This window comes from Myotis daubentonii, chromosome 16, assembly GCF_963259705.1.
Source record: "Myotis daubentonii chromosome 16, mMyoDau2.1, whole genome shotgun sequence".
NCBI classification, from domain to species: domain Eukaryota; kingdom Metazoa; phylum Chordata; class Mammalia; order Chiroptera; family Vespertilionidae; genus Myotis; species Myotis daubentonii.
The window spans coordinates 25,850,483-25,864,209 of record NC_081855.1 but is presented as its reverse complement, the minus strand read 5'-3'; the positions used below and the strand labels follow the sequence as shown (position 1 = coordinate 25,864,209).

The 13,727-nt window shown below is 53.1% G+C and overlaps 1 protein-coding gene across 1 annotated transcript in view; it reads right to left on the bottom strand.

Annotated features, from left to right (window-relative positions):
• The window catches only part of NOS2 (nitric oxide synthase 2), a 31,116-nt gene that overhangs the window by 15,628 nt on the left and 1,761 nt on the right, over positions 1–13,727 (bottom strand). Inside the window, exons 2-10 of the mRNA XM_059669437.1 lie at positions 12,638–12,722; positions 11,723–11,845; positions 10,202–10,350; positions 6,692–6,854; positions 5,784–5,875; positions 5,138–5,279; positions 4,908–5,047; positions 3,164–3,338; positions 2,970–3,071 (exon numbers count right to left, since the gene is read on the bottom strand). Coding sequence (XP_059525420.1) covers positions 2,970–3,071; positions 3,164–3,338; positions 4,908–5,047; positions 5,138–5,279; positions 5,784–5,875; positions 6,692–6,854; positions 10,202–10,350; positions 11,723–11,845; positions 12,638–12,722 — 1,171 coding nt within the window. The remainder of the gene's footprint in view (positions 1–2,969; positions 3,072–3,163; positions 3,339–4,907; positions 5,048–5,137; positions 5,280–5,783; positions 5,876–6,691; positions 6,855–10,201; positions 10,351–11,722; positions 11,846–12,637; positions 12,723–13,727) is intronic.

Below are 13,727 nucleotides of genomic sequence, written 5' to 3'. Positions count from 1 at the left end.
GAAGGAGCCAGAAAAATCACCATCACCATGGTCAGCCCACAGATCAGATGGTGGCCTCCTATTGGCCCTCTGGAGCAGTGTCTAGCTTCTCCGGCCATGCCCACTGGTCTCCCCAAATTCCCAGCTGATGGCTCTCTCTCTGGATGCTGATAAATCAAACCACAGCGCATTTTTGTTGGGAGAGAATCCCAGGAGTCACTTCCCCACGGATGTGGCTCTCTTGGCCAAGAAGGAACTAGACCCCTCTGAAGAGGATGGAAGCACAGGGAGAACCATAGTGTCTGGAAGACAAGTGACCAACATCCTAAAATTAAAAGCCACAGCGTCTGAGCTTCCCACACTGACCCAACAAGGGCCATACCCTCAATGCCAGAGGCAACCCACGCAGCCAGGAGACACTTGCTTCATATAGTGGGTCCAACGTTGGCCTCTTGTTGGCCCTGTGACCACAAGTCATTAGTTCCTGAACCTCACTAAGCCTCAGTTGCCTCGTCTGTAAAGTGGGGATGCTAACAGTTCCTCATGAGGTTATCGAAAGGATGCAATACATTCTTACAAGTAAAGCACAGAACGTGCTCAGTAAAGTTAGCTGCTGCTATTATTTCTATCTGCCAGGCAGTGCATAAGGCACTGGCATTACAGACATGAAAGACATGGCCCCTCCATGCATCAGATTGTATTCTAATTAGGGGAGGAAGAAGAAAGTCCGCTTTTCACGTGGTCTGATAGCAGCTACGTGGAGGCGTGCAGGTGCTGATGGAGGGCAGAGGAGAGGGCTTAGCTCAGAGGCCTGGAGGAGAGATGGGGCTTCCAGGAACAGCTTATAAGAGGAGGTGAGTCCCGAGAGATGGGTACAAGTTAGGCCAGGGACAGGCATTCCTGGAGGAGGACACAAACATGAGTCAAGGCCAAGAGGAGGAGAGGAGCTACTAGTAGCTGATGGAGGTTCCAGGAGGCCCCCTCACACCTTCTAACATTTATACATACATATACCATACATATGCAACTCCTGGGTTCCAGATCAGTTTTAAGCTCTGGAATGGATTGTTGTGATAATGACAGTAACAATAATAAATAATAACAACAACAACATGAGTGCTTGCTAAGTGTTCACCATGGGCCAGGCAGTTCTGCTAAATTGCATCTATTTCATTTAATTCCTACAGTAACCTAGGGAGGGAGGGACAGTTATTATCTCTGTTTTAAAAATTAGGAAACAAGGCCAAGTCTTTGGAAGTTTACTGTGAAGGAGGGTCAGTGACGAGGAAGTCTTGGAGACTCAAAAGCAGTGACGGGACGGGACCAGCAATGGTTAAGAGCCAGGGAAGGACCAGCAGGTTTTCCGGGACAGATCCGCATCCTGCCAGTGTCAGGACCGATGCTGGGAGCCCCAGGAGTCAGGATGTGTGGTCCACGGGTGGCCCGTGGGGCCTTCCCAAGCTGGGCCAGCCCCACGGGGCTCTTCCTGTCCTGTCTCAAGGCCACCCCCTCCCTGAATCAAGCACAAGCTTGACCTACCTATGGGGTGACCTGCCCTGGGGAACAGCGTGTGATCGTAAATATTTACTGGGCGATTGTTTAATGTCAGCTCCCCACTACACTTCACAAGGACAAATTTTTGTCTAGTTTGTTCACCACTCACGTCTGTGGCCCAGCCTAGGGCCTGGCACATGGAAAATGCTCAATAAAACTTTGATGAATGAATGAATGACTCTCTGCCCAGTGGTTTGGCCACCAGGGCACCTGCCAGTTTCGTGGAGATGGTCCCAGCTTCTACAGTAATATCTTCACACACCCCATGCCTCCTTCCCAAAGGATGTGTTTATATGCGTAAGAGCAGCAGATGGTCCAGTGGGCTCCGTCTCACACCGGAACCAACCTGCTGTGTGTAGGTCCAAGGGGTGGGCACTGTCACTCAGAAATAAGAGCATCACTGCTCATGTGGTTGTGGGCTCTCGTTCATTCACTCAACACACTTTTTTTTTTTTTTTTACCATGTGCCAGACACTCTTCTGGACTCTAGAGGTACAGCAGTAAACAAGAGAGATAAGATATCTGCCCTATGGACCTTACATTCTGGGGTGGGCTGGGGGTGGGGACAAAACAACAAAGAAAGAAAGAAGTAGATGTAGTATATATTGTCAGGAGCTAGTAAGTATTATGAAGAAAAATAAAGAGCGTTAAGGGAAGAAGAGAGAGAAAGAGGGTGGAGGTGGGGTGAGGGTGCCGTTTTATATGCATGGTCAGGAAGGACTCCTCTGAGGAGGTGACATTGGCACCTCAATGAAGGGAAGGGGCCGGTCGTGGGATGACTTGTGGGAAGAGTGCTCTAGGCAGAGGGAAAAGCAAGTGCAAAGGCCCTGAGGTGGGAACTATATCGGTTAGTCTGAAAAACAGCAAGAATTCTAGTGTGACTGGGAGGTTGGTAGGAGATAGAGGCCCGACGGGAGGGGCTGGGGGAGGCAGAAGTGTAAAGAGGTCCTTCCTTGATTTTAAAGGGACGCAGAAAACACGGTGGGAGGTGGGGGAGGCATTTGGTTAAGCTAGCCACTGATTTCTTTGAGATGAGAACCATTACAGCCTATTGATATTGACAGGAATGACGCAGTGGAGAGGGAGACACTGGTGAGACAGGAGAGAGAAGGGGGACATTTTCAGGATTAAAGTCCTTGAGAAATTGAGAGAGGACAGGATTCAGTGCTTAAACGCAGGGGTTGACCAGTCATGGGAGGAAAGCAGCTGCCTGTTGCTAGAAGCATGCAAGCTGTACTAGGAGACCTCAAGTTAGTGGGAGGGCTTCTCTGTCTGTATCCCCAGCACCTAGCACCGTGTGTGGCACAAGCTGGGTGTTCCATGCTTGTTTGGTGCATAAATAAATGAACCGTGCTGTCATGGGAAGTCGAGCATGGCATGCGAGGCTGGGCCAGATGACCTTCTCACCAGAAAGGCCCCCAGAACCCCAGTCATACCTGGAAACTGTGGAGCACGGCGACATTGATCTCCACGACAGCCTGGTCCTTCCAGAGTGAGGCCAGCTTGTGCGTTTCCAGGCCCATCCTTCTGCCCACCTCCTGCAGAGGCAGAGAAATGGCGGTGCATCAGTCCTTGGGACCAAACCACAGGCCCACACCTCCCGCTGGCCCAGCTGGACGGCCCTCCTGACCTCCAGGATGTTGTAGCGCTGGACATCACAGAAGTCCCGGACCCCGATCTCTGTGCCCATGTACCAGCCGTTGAAGGGGCACCCTGGGAACTCCAGGCCACCCACCTCGAGCAGCATGTTGGACACGGCAGGCAGGGCGTACCACTTCAGCCCCAGCTCCCGGAACCACTCGTACCTGGCAGGGACACACAACCATTGGGTATTGGGGCCTTCACTTCTGCCCCCCATCACCGCCCCCCCCCCAAAAAAAGCTTCAGAAAGAGTCAACCAAGAAAGCTCTTGTTCCAAGGGTCGATCTCTAAGTTCATCCCCCCTGGAGGGGTGAAGGGGTGCACGCAGTGTCCTTCATTGATTACACATTCATTCACTCATTCATTAATTCACCCAGTCATATAGTAAGCATCAAGTATGTGACAGGCCAGTGCCAAATGCTGAGAACCCACATAACATAGTGGTTAAGGACGCTAGAGTCAGAAAGCCTGGTTTCAGGTTCTGCCTTAGGGCTTACCAGCTGTGTGAACTTGGGATGTTATTTAGCCACTCTGAGCCTCACTCACCCCACCAACAAAATAGAGGTAATAGCATCAAACTCGTGAGATTACTGTGAAGATAGTACTATCGTTCACTTGTATGTTCATTTATTCCAGAAATATTTATAAGTGAGCACCTATTATGTGCTGGACACCCTGCTAGGTGTTGAGGATATACTGCTGAACAAGAAAGGCAAGACCCTGCCCTGGCCGGTGGTGCTCAGTGGTTAGAAAACCACCCCACACACCAAAGGGTCGTGGGCTTGGTTCCTGATCAAGGGCACATACCCAGTCAGGGCACCTGTGGGAGACAACCAATCTGTGTATCTCTTTCACATCTATATTTCTCTCTCTCTCTTCCTCCCCCTCAAAAAATAAAATAAAACAATGGAAAATTATCCTCAGGTGAAGATTAACAACAACAAAAAAGGCAAGTTCCCTATTCTCAAGGAGTTAACAGTCTATAGACTCCAGTCTAGACTATAAACAAGTAAACAAACAAATAAATAGGAAAATAAAAACCAGGTGACGTGTTAAACAGAGGGCGGGGGCGCTACTCTAGATCAGGAGGGGCTTCTGGGAGGGGGAATGCCGCACTGACAAGAAGGAATGTACTCTGAGGAAAGAGCACGGGAACAGCAAGTCCAATGGCCCTGAGGCGGACTGAGTTCCGGATACTCAAGGCGCACACACAGAAAGAGAGCCCAGCCCAATGATGGCGACACAGTGAGTCTCAACATAGGCAGGTATTTTGTGATTGTGAGAGCTGTCTGGAGCAAGGGCTGAACCAGATGAGCTCTTGAAGTCACTGTAACCTATGCTTTCATCACAGTCGGGCGAGGCACCGCTAATAGAACTGGCAGGAAGGCAACAGAGGCCTGTGCTGCTCAGTATGAGGATCTCAGAGCCCCACAAGGATTCCTCTCCCAAGGTCACTGCTTCCCGAGCTCCTAGGGCCCCATCTGTCCAAGCCTGCGCTTCCCCCTCCTCATCAATACTCCCTCATAAGTCGGAAGCCCCAGACACAAGTGCAGAGTCGCTGTATGAGGGTGACAAGGGGGTGGGGGGGGGCCTTGAAAACAAGCCCTTTGGAGCACCTGCTGCTGACTGGGCTTTGGAGGAGATGCAAAGAGAGGCCTGAGGATGGAGGTCTCCCTCAGGAAAGGAGGGGGACCTGCATGTTAACTCACACCCAGCACCCTCGGCCTGCTTACTTGGGATGTTCCATAGGCACCTCGAGCACAAGGTCAGGTGGGATCTCGAAGAGCTCAGGGTCGCGGCCGCCGGCCTGCAGGACCAGAGGCACCACGTCGAAGCGGCCGTACTTGGGTTTCCAGCCCAGGTCGATGCACAGCTGGGGACAAGACAGGCCAGTGAGTCTGCAGACCCAGGCACCTCGCCCCCTCGAGGCTCCACTGTCACCCTCCAAGGCTGGATCTGGTACCTGGGTGAACTCCACGCAGGCGGGGTCCCCTCGGATGGTGCCATCAGGCATCTGGTAGCCGGCATAGCGGATGAGCTGGGAGTTCCAGACCCGGAAGTCGTGCTTCCCATCGCCCCGCTGCGGGAACACCGTGATGGCCGACCTTCCCCAAGACAAGGACCGTGCTGTTTACCACCTGGCTCCGGTCGGGGCTCCCAGCCATCCCTCTCTGGTGCCCTGCCCCTTCCTGTCTTCCCACTCCCCAGCCCTCTGCACCTGAGCCTACGGAACCCAGCTCCTGCAGCTCCCCAACATGCCCAGCGCTCCCTGCCTCTGTGTAACCTGCCCCACTTCCTGAAATACCGTCTCCTTCCCTCTTCCATCTTAAAGACCCCCCCTCCATCTCCTCCAAATGGTTCCAAGTCTGAAGGAAACCAAGAATACAGGCTATCGAGGGGGGCTAAGCTCGCAGAGGCTCTGATCATTACGAGGGCTCCCTAAAGAAGCCCGAGTCTCCACTCTCTTTCTCCCTGGTTTCTCCTGGAGCCAGAGGCGCCACCCCTAACCCCATTTGTATCTTCTGGCTGAGTCTGGAGGTGGGTGGACCCCAGCCATGGCCTCTGAGGTGGGTGGACCCCAGCCATCGCCTCGGCAAAGGGGCTCCCACCTGATGTTGCCGTTGTTGGTGGAGTAACGCAGGTGTCTGCAGATGTGCTCGAACATTTCCTGGGCAGTGGAACAGCGCCGGGCGTCGAAGACCTGCACACAGCCCCCCAGACACGCCCACCAAGATCAGTGAGAACTCAGGGATGATCAGAAGCTAAATCACAAGGGATCCGAGGGTGGGCCCCGGACCCCCGGGGCCACACACCAAGCAGAGAGGTGCTTCCTCATCTCTGCATCGACACCTCCCACCCCAGGGCTGCCCCGTCCAGCCTTTCTCCTGCTCTCCTAGGGGAGCCCAAGCACCCCCACTTGGAAGATCCCATCAAAACCCCAATCCCAAGAAAACTGGATGGCAAGCACCCTGAATCCGTATTTCCGCAGCCCAGCCTAGTTTCTCTACAAGGTGAGCGCATTGGACACCAGGCCTCCAGCACATTTTGTTACAGGCGGAGGTGCTTTCACTGGCATCGCTAGTCATGTCTCTGTCCAAAGGCTTGCGATATTCTTTAGCAACACAAGACCCCCTCAATGTAGAGAGGTCCTAGGAGGCTACGCTAGAGAAAATGTTTTCTAGGGGCCAAGGATCCAAACAGTCCAGGCGAACCACCTCTCTTGCGGCACCAGGGCTTCCACAATAGTAACAATAACAAGGCCATTTGGTTTGATGTTGGCCGCTAGTCTCCCAACTTGGACATCAGAGAGAACGATCAGCTGGAAACCCTGGGGCTGACATCGGACCCTAGACTTCCCAAGGGGGCCCATCTAGGTTCAGGGGCGTGCAGAGAGAAGCTGAGGCCCCGGGTTCCGTCCGGGAGCCCTGGGCACAGCTCTGCGTGGCTGTTCGGGGGCCTCTGCCCAGGGCCCGCCTGTCCATCGCTTCCTCTCCAGCTCGGCTCTAGGGAAGCGCACCTGCAGGTTGGACCACTGGATCCTTCCGATGCAGCGTGGGGCATTGCGCCAGGCCTGCTTGGTGGCGTAGATGAGCTCATCTCCCGTCAGCTGGTAGGTTCCTGTTGTTTCTATCTCCTTTGTTACAGCTTCCACCCTGGCCAGATGTTCCTCTATTTTTGCCCTGGGGGACAGGAAGACATCAGGAAGATCAACAACGAGATAGCCTTACACGGGCATTAATTCAAGCCACAGAAGCAGGAGCTGAATTAGGACACCAGGAGGTCAAGATGTCTCCTGGAGACCGGCCCCTCCAGGTCAGCTTCATGGGTGCGTGACCTGGGCCCTGAGCTGAGAAGGGCCTCGCGCTTGGTCTCATGCTCTGCTGTCACTGTGTTCAAACTCGGAATCCCTTCTGAACAGGGAGCCCGCGTGGTCTTCGATTTTACACGGGGTCCTGCAAGCCATGTCGCTGTTTCCAATCCCAGCAGCACCCTTGTGGTTTCTAGGCACTTTTTCTCTAATCATGGACATCTCCGCTTGGCGAGCACGAGCAGGGAGTGCGTGCAACCCCCCTCAGACACACATGAGACCCAGAGGGGCATCCATCACGCCACAGTCCCGTCTGCCTCTCGGCTGGGGAGCAGCCGACCACCTCCCCATGGTGAAGAGATGAGCCAATCAATCCCTCCCACGGCATCTCCTGTGCACGGAGTACCTGCTAGGAGCCAGGTACTGGTGACGTCACTCACAGTGACTTCATTGGGCCTGTGAGGGAGGCGTTTTTGTGTCCATTTTATCGTCAAATGTATCAAGGTTCTAGGAGGGTAAGTACCCCCGCAGAACGGGAGTGTGATAAAGCGCAAAGTCAGGGCTCAGATTCAGGTTTCCCTGATGCCACGCCCAGGCTCTTCACCTTCCACCTCCTACCCGAGGGGGAGTGCAAGCCCAGAGATGCTGAGGGCCTTCCCACGCTCTCCTGCTCGGGCTCCCACAGGGAGTGGCTCTCAGGACCCCACCTGCAGGGCCCCAGGGCCTGCTCAGGGAGGAGCCCTCCCCAGCAGGGTCCACCATCCCAGCTCTCCACAGCCTGGGGTTTCTCAATCTCTGCACCTCTCAGCCAGCACGGCAGGTGAGGTGTCTACACTGGCTCCTCTCCTCCCCTCTCAGGCTTCAAAAACACCCCACAGGGAGGAATTCGGGCAGAAAGGCTTTGAAACACCACCGCAACCTTGCGATTTCCAATCAGCACCAAAAATGTTTGAAATGGCAACAAACAAAACTATTTAAGGAATGAACTCCTGATTAAGGAGAGTGGACAACTCAGAACAGAATGGCCTTTCCGTGGATGAAGAGTGCCCCGACCACTCTTCCTTGATTAAGGAAAAAGCTCAAAGACAAAACACTTGACACCATTTATCTTCAAGGATACACCGCTGCTGGGTGAAGGTTGAGGCAGCCCTTTCTTCGTAAACAAAGCTCCTAGCAACACTGGCTGCGCTGCACCCAAGCATGGAAACAGCAGCCGTGACCAGAACACAGAGGCCCCGCACATACTTGTTACCGTGTGATTCTATAAGAAAGAATTCCTCTTTTACATGTTTACCCCATTCCTTTAGGATTTTATATTTTGCCACAACTTTCAAATAGTCATGTTTCTGAGGCACTGAAATGGCTATGATGCCTATTAGTTCTGGGGAAAAAAAGGAAGTGGCTTTTGGCATCGGTGAACTGGATTTGAACAGAATATTGAGCAAGTGATGATTTCTATCTATACATTCCTTCCTTCATGAAAGACAGAACCAGCCCAGCTGCCTGTGCCTGTGGCTCAGTGTAATTGTGGAGATGGACTGCGTTTGTCCTCCACCGCCCCCAGGACCTCATGGGGGTCCCAGATGTGGACTTGTGACTGTGAGAAATGGCTCTTTCCTCCGTGAGAAGCAGAGCAGCCCTGGGGCCTCCCCCCGCTAACATCCGCCCAGCTGCCTTCAGACACCAGCAGGACCTCCCAGGTCCAGCATGGAACCTTGAGGTCAGAGCAGGGGCTCTAGTGCCAAGCTGCTGGGGTTCAAACCCTAGCTCTGGGACTTCAGAATGTGTGACTTTGAGAGGGTTCATCTCCTCCACAGCCTCAGTTTCCATGTCTGAAACATGCGGAGGATAATAATGGTGCCAATCTCATCGAGGCGTGGTGAGCGTTACTCAGAAGGCACTCACGCAGGGCCCAGAACATACTTAGCGCTCGGTAAGTGTTAGCATCAATACAGTGGCCCAAGGAAACCCATGGGGAAAATCCCCGCCCCCTCGTTCATTAGTCAACAACCTCGCTGACAGCCCAAGGCGCCTGAGCCTCCCAGTCACCCAGCACCCTGCAGAGGTTCCAGTTGCACAACACACAGCCTGCACTCCCCTGCGTGAATAGGGCTCTCAGCCCAGCTGTGCGTTAGCATCGCCTGGAGATGTCTGCTGCCTCCCCACTTCCCGGGGCCCTGAAACTCGTGGCCCAAGGGACCCTGACACCAGCATTTTGCAATGTCCGCAGGCAACTCTACTGTGCAGCCAGGGTTGAGGATCACTGGCCCTGGGAGGTCACATTTCTGAGGCACTGAAAATGCGATGATGCCTATTAGTTCTGGAAAAAAAGGAAATGGGCCCTCCCGGCTCAGACATTGTCTGGTTACAGGAGAGGGCATGTGGTCTCACCAGAACCACTCTTTCTGCCGCGGGGGGGGGGGGGGTCCCAGGTGCACTTCTGTGGCTCACTTCATGCAGTCAAGTGCCACGTGGGGCTGCACTGTAAAAGCCACACTCCCCTCCCAACCATTAACCAGCCAATCCATGCTCTTGGCCATTCTGTCTCACAATCCCTTTGTGCATTTCTTATTTTAAAGGTTTAAAGGGGCCTAAGTGAAAAGTCATACATTTTATGAAACCCCGGAGTGTAGAACCCCACAAAGTTCAGTGCAAAGAGCACGGCCTGCTTTCTCCAAGTCGGGTGGCCTGAATTCTAGCCACCGGGCGACCTCAGGTGTGTCCCTGGGCTTCCTGTTCATACCTGCAGAAGGACTTGGCTAGGTGGTCTCCGAGGTCCTATCTATTGCAAACATTTAATAATGAACGGGTGCCTATCCAGTCACAATCAAGGTGACTGTGAGCCAGGACATGGTTTGAAATCCTCACAATAACCTTATGAGCAAGATTCCATCGCCACCCCCGTCTGTTACAGATGAGGAAGTTGAGGCACAGAGAGGGTGAACAGATTTCCCAAGGATGCAGGACTAGTCAGGATTCGAGCCCAAACAGTTACACTCCTGGCCCACACTTTTAACCACCATTGCTCTGCCTCTTTGTCTTAACAATTATGAAAACCCACTCTGGGGTCTTTTTCCCTCGGGAAACTGTGCTTCAGCCCTGGATCCACTGTGAATCTGGGAAGGAACGGGGCCCGGAGTCAGAGGGAAGTGGCTGGAGACAGGAGAGCTCCCAGGAAGGGGGAGGCAGCAGGTCCTGCAAGGCGTGAGCCTTACTTACTCTTTGAAGGAGCTGTAATACTGGTTGACAAATTCGATAGCTTGAGGTAGAAGCTCATCTGGGGAGGTAGGCTTGTCCCTGGGTCCTCTGGTCAAGCTCTTGGAGTTCATGATGGATCCCAAGCAACACTTGGACTTGCAAGCCAAATCCTGCAAAGAGAGAGGTGGGTGGTGAGGTGGGCAATTTTGATGGCCATCCTCTCCAGGGCTAGCTCTCCGGGCCATGTTCTTCCACTCTGGCTGCTCCAGAACTCCACCATCCCTCTCCACCCCTTTGGCACCTCCTCCTTGGTGTCCACCAGGCTTTCTCCCCACTTAGATTTCTTTTCCTCTACTGGCTGGACCCCACTGGGTGTGAGCTGAGGGGGTGTGCTCCCCCTCACCCAGGTTCAGCCTCTTGGTATTATTCCCAGCCAGCTCCAGACCCAGAACAAAGTCAACATCTCTATCCCTGGGGACATCTCGACTACCTTCTCATTTAAAGAGGCTGATGTGGCTCCTGGGAACACACTATTGGTGTTCAGCAGAAATGAACTGAAATGAGATGGTGCAAATCCCACAGTCAGAGGGTGGCACAGAAAAAGTACTGGAAGGAAGTACACCCAAATGTTAACTGATAATTTCTAGAAGGTGTGGGGAAATAGTTCTGCTTTCATGGTCTTGCAATTTTCAATTCTTTCCCACTTACATGCATTAGATAGAATGCATTCTAAATTTAGAATGACAAATGAAGGGAAATATCAAAGGGCCTTAAAGGACACTTAGTACAACTACTCATTGGGTGCTTGAACCCCTTTCTAATATCCCTAAACTAGAGGTCTGGTGCACAGATTCGTGCACCGGTTGGGTCCCTCGGCCTGGCTTGTGCCCTCTCGCAATCCGGGACCCCTTGGGGGATGTCAGAGAGCTTGTTTCGGCCTAATCCCCACAGGCCAGGCCGAGGGACCCCACTGGTGCACTGGGCCTCTGGTATGCATATAAGATCTTTGGTTAATCTCTCCCTGCCCTTCCCCCTGCCCCCTTCCCTCTGAGATTCATCAGTCTGTTCCATGTTCCATGCCTGTGCATTGAGTGTCTGCCTCTGGTCAGTGCACCTCATAGCTACCGGTCGAACAGTCGCTTAGGCTTTTATATATATAGATAGCTCTTGAATCCTTCTAGTGACAGGAAACTCACTATCTCTTGATATAGTTCAGTTAAGTTTGAGCAGGTCTGTTAGAAAGTTCTCCCTGATACTATGCTGATATCTGGGTCTCTGTGGAAAAGAATTAATTTGTTCCTGTAACCGCTGATATCACCTCTGGATTATCCATTATGCATGAGGGGGGTTCACGGGGAGTTGGCCTCATTTACTTCCTACTGTTATTTATGAGGAACACGGGAGTCTGTTCCCTGCACCCTTTACCCAAGTGGAAGATGGCTTGCTTTGCCCAGGGGGACATCTGTCTGATCCTCTAAGGGCCCTGATGGCTTCACCGACTTGGGACAAAGGTGGTTCCCCCTGAAGCCCCAGATTTCTCACCGCTTTGGCCTTGTGGTGAAGTGTGTCTTGGAGAGTCATCCCACTGCCCCAGTTTTTGACCCTCACGTGTCGTGGGCAGGCCGATGGGGGTGCATCCAGCTTAACCGGGGATTCTGGAGACTTCTAAGAGGAAGAAGAAAATAGGGATTTCCAAATGCCTCCAACTCCAGGATCCCATGGGTCTCTCCCTGGCCCCTGGGCCCTGCTTTGGCTTTGAGTAGGGGTGGGGAGCTAGGGTGGGTAACAGGCCAGGGTGTCGGTCCATGTCCCTCCTCCCTTCCCGGCAGCCTGGCCACCTGGACCAGCGCCTGCTCAGAGTTCCAGGTGCCTGGGCCACTGGCCAGGCTTCTCTCCTCACCCAAGACCCTGCCAAACGCTCCCTCAGAGGAATTGCAACCGTGGGGACTAAGATTAGATGCAAAGGAGGCTACTGTCACAGTCAATACCGCTGAGGACAGAAACCAGGATGAGGAATAACCTCCCACTGCCTTCCACAGAGGCATTTAAGAAAACAAAACCATCTTCTCCCCCAGCCTCCTCCCACCCCATTCTCTGCCCATCTCCCTGGAACACTGAGGTCCAAAGCACTTAGGGAAGAGAGAACCATGGGATAGAGGCTGGGGCTGGGACCAAAAGCCTCAGCTGTCGAGTCTGGGGTAATGTTGGAGTGCCACTTCTGACTCCATGATGGTCTCCTCTCACCCATGCCAAGTCCTCCAGGTGCCAGCGCACCTTGGGGGCCGCCACTCCGGATCACCACGGATCATCCTGCTCTCCCGAAGCCCTTCCTCACCCCCGCCTGTGTCCCCTGGGTCTCCACTCACTGCCCAGACCCCAGCTTCCACCAGGCCGCTCAGCCTGCACCTGCCTGGGCGAGGGGGGAAGGGGCTTCCCACACCCCAGTGACTCACTGACCTTTGCCGTCCCCGTGAAGGGCTGGGGGGCCTCGTTCCGGTGCTTGCTGAGGCTGTGACACTTGGGGTCATCCTGTGTCACTGGACTGTGAAAGGAAACAGCTGTGATGAGATGGCGTATCTGAGTGCAGAGAGGGCTCTTAGAGTCCCTTCTGCCAGCCTGTCACTTGATGGGTGAGGGCACTGAGGTCCGGAGAGTGGGAATGAATTGCTCATGGTCTCCAGCCAAGGAGGATGTGTGTATGTGGCGGGGGAAGCAGTCAGTCAAATCCAATCACCCCACCATCACCAGCCTCCCTCCTCTTCTTCTCTTGCCTTCCCTCTACAAAGCCAAAACATGAAGGGAGCTGAACCAAAGCTGGGGGCCCAAAGGATGACCCACAGAAGCATCAGGAAGATGCCTCCCTCAAAAGCTCAGTACAGCTTGGCTGGTGTGGCTCAGTGGTTGAGCATCAACCTATGAACCAAGAGGTCACAGTCCTATTCCCGGTCAAGGCACATGCGGGAGTTGCGGACTCGATCCCTAGTTGGGGTGCACAGGAGGCAGCCGATCAATGATTCTGATCATTGATATTTCTATCTCTCTCTCCCTCTCCCTTTCTCTCTGAAATCAATAAAAGTTTGTTTTTTTTAAAGCCGAGTACAATCATGGGTGGGCAGACAACGGCTTCTCCCAGCCCAGCAACACTGCCCACCACCCACGCATTTTGGAGGACTGGAGCATTTTTATTTAAAGCATTCGATTTGTCTCGCTTTATTTACATATTCTAAATTTTTATTATGAAAAGTGTTAAACATACACAATAGAGATAATAGAATAATAAATCCCATGGGCCCTTCACCCAGATTCAACACAATCAGCAATTATCAGCCCATGGCCAGCCTGTTGCAGCTCCACTGCTCCCGCCCCCACCATCAGTCGAAAGCAAGTCTGAGAGGCCCTGTCGTCCTTAAATATCTCAGTAAGCATTTCTGGAAGATAAGGGCTCTTTAAAATAAAACATATTGGTTACATTTATCTTAAAACAATAGATTTAAAGAACTTAGCCGGGCCCAGCCAGTGCAGCTCATGGTTGAGCATCAACCTACGA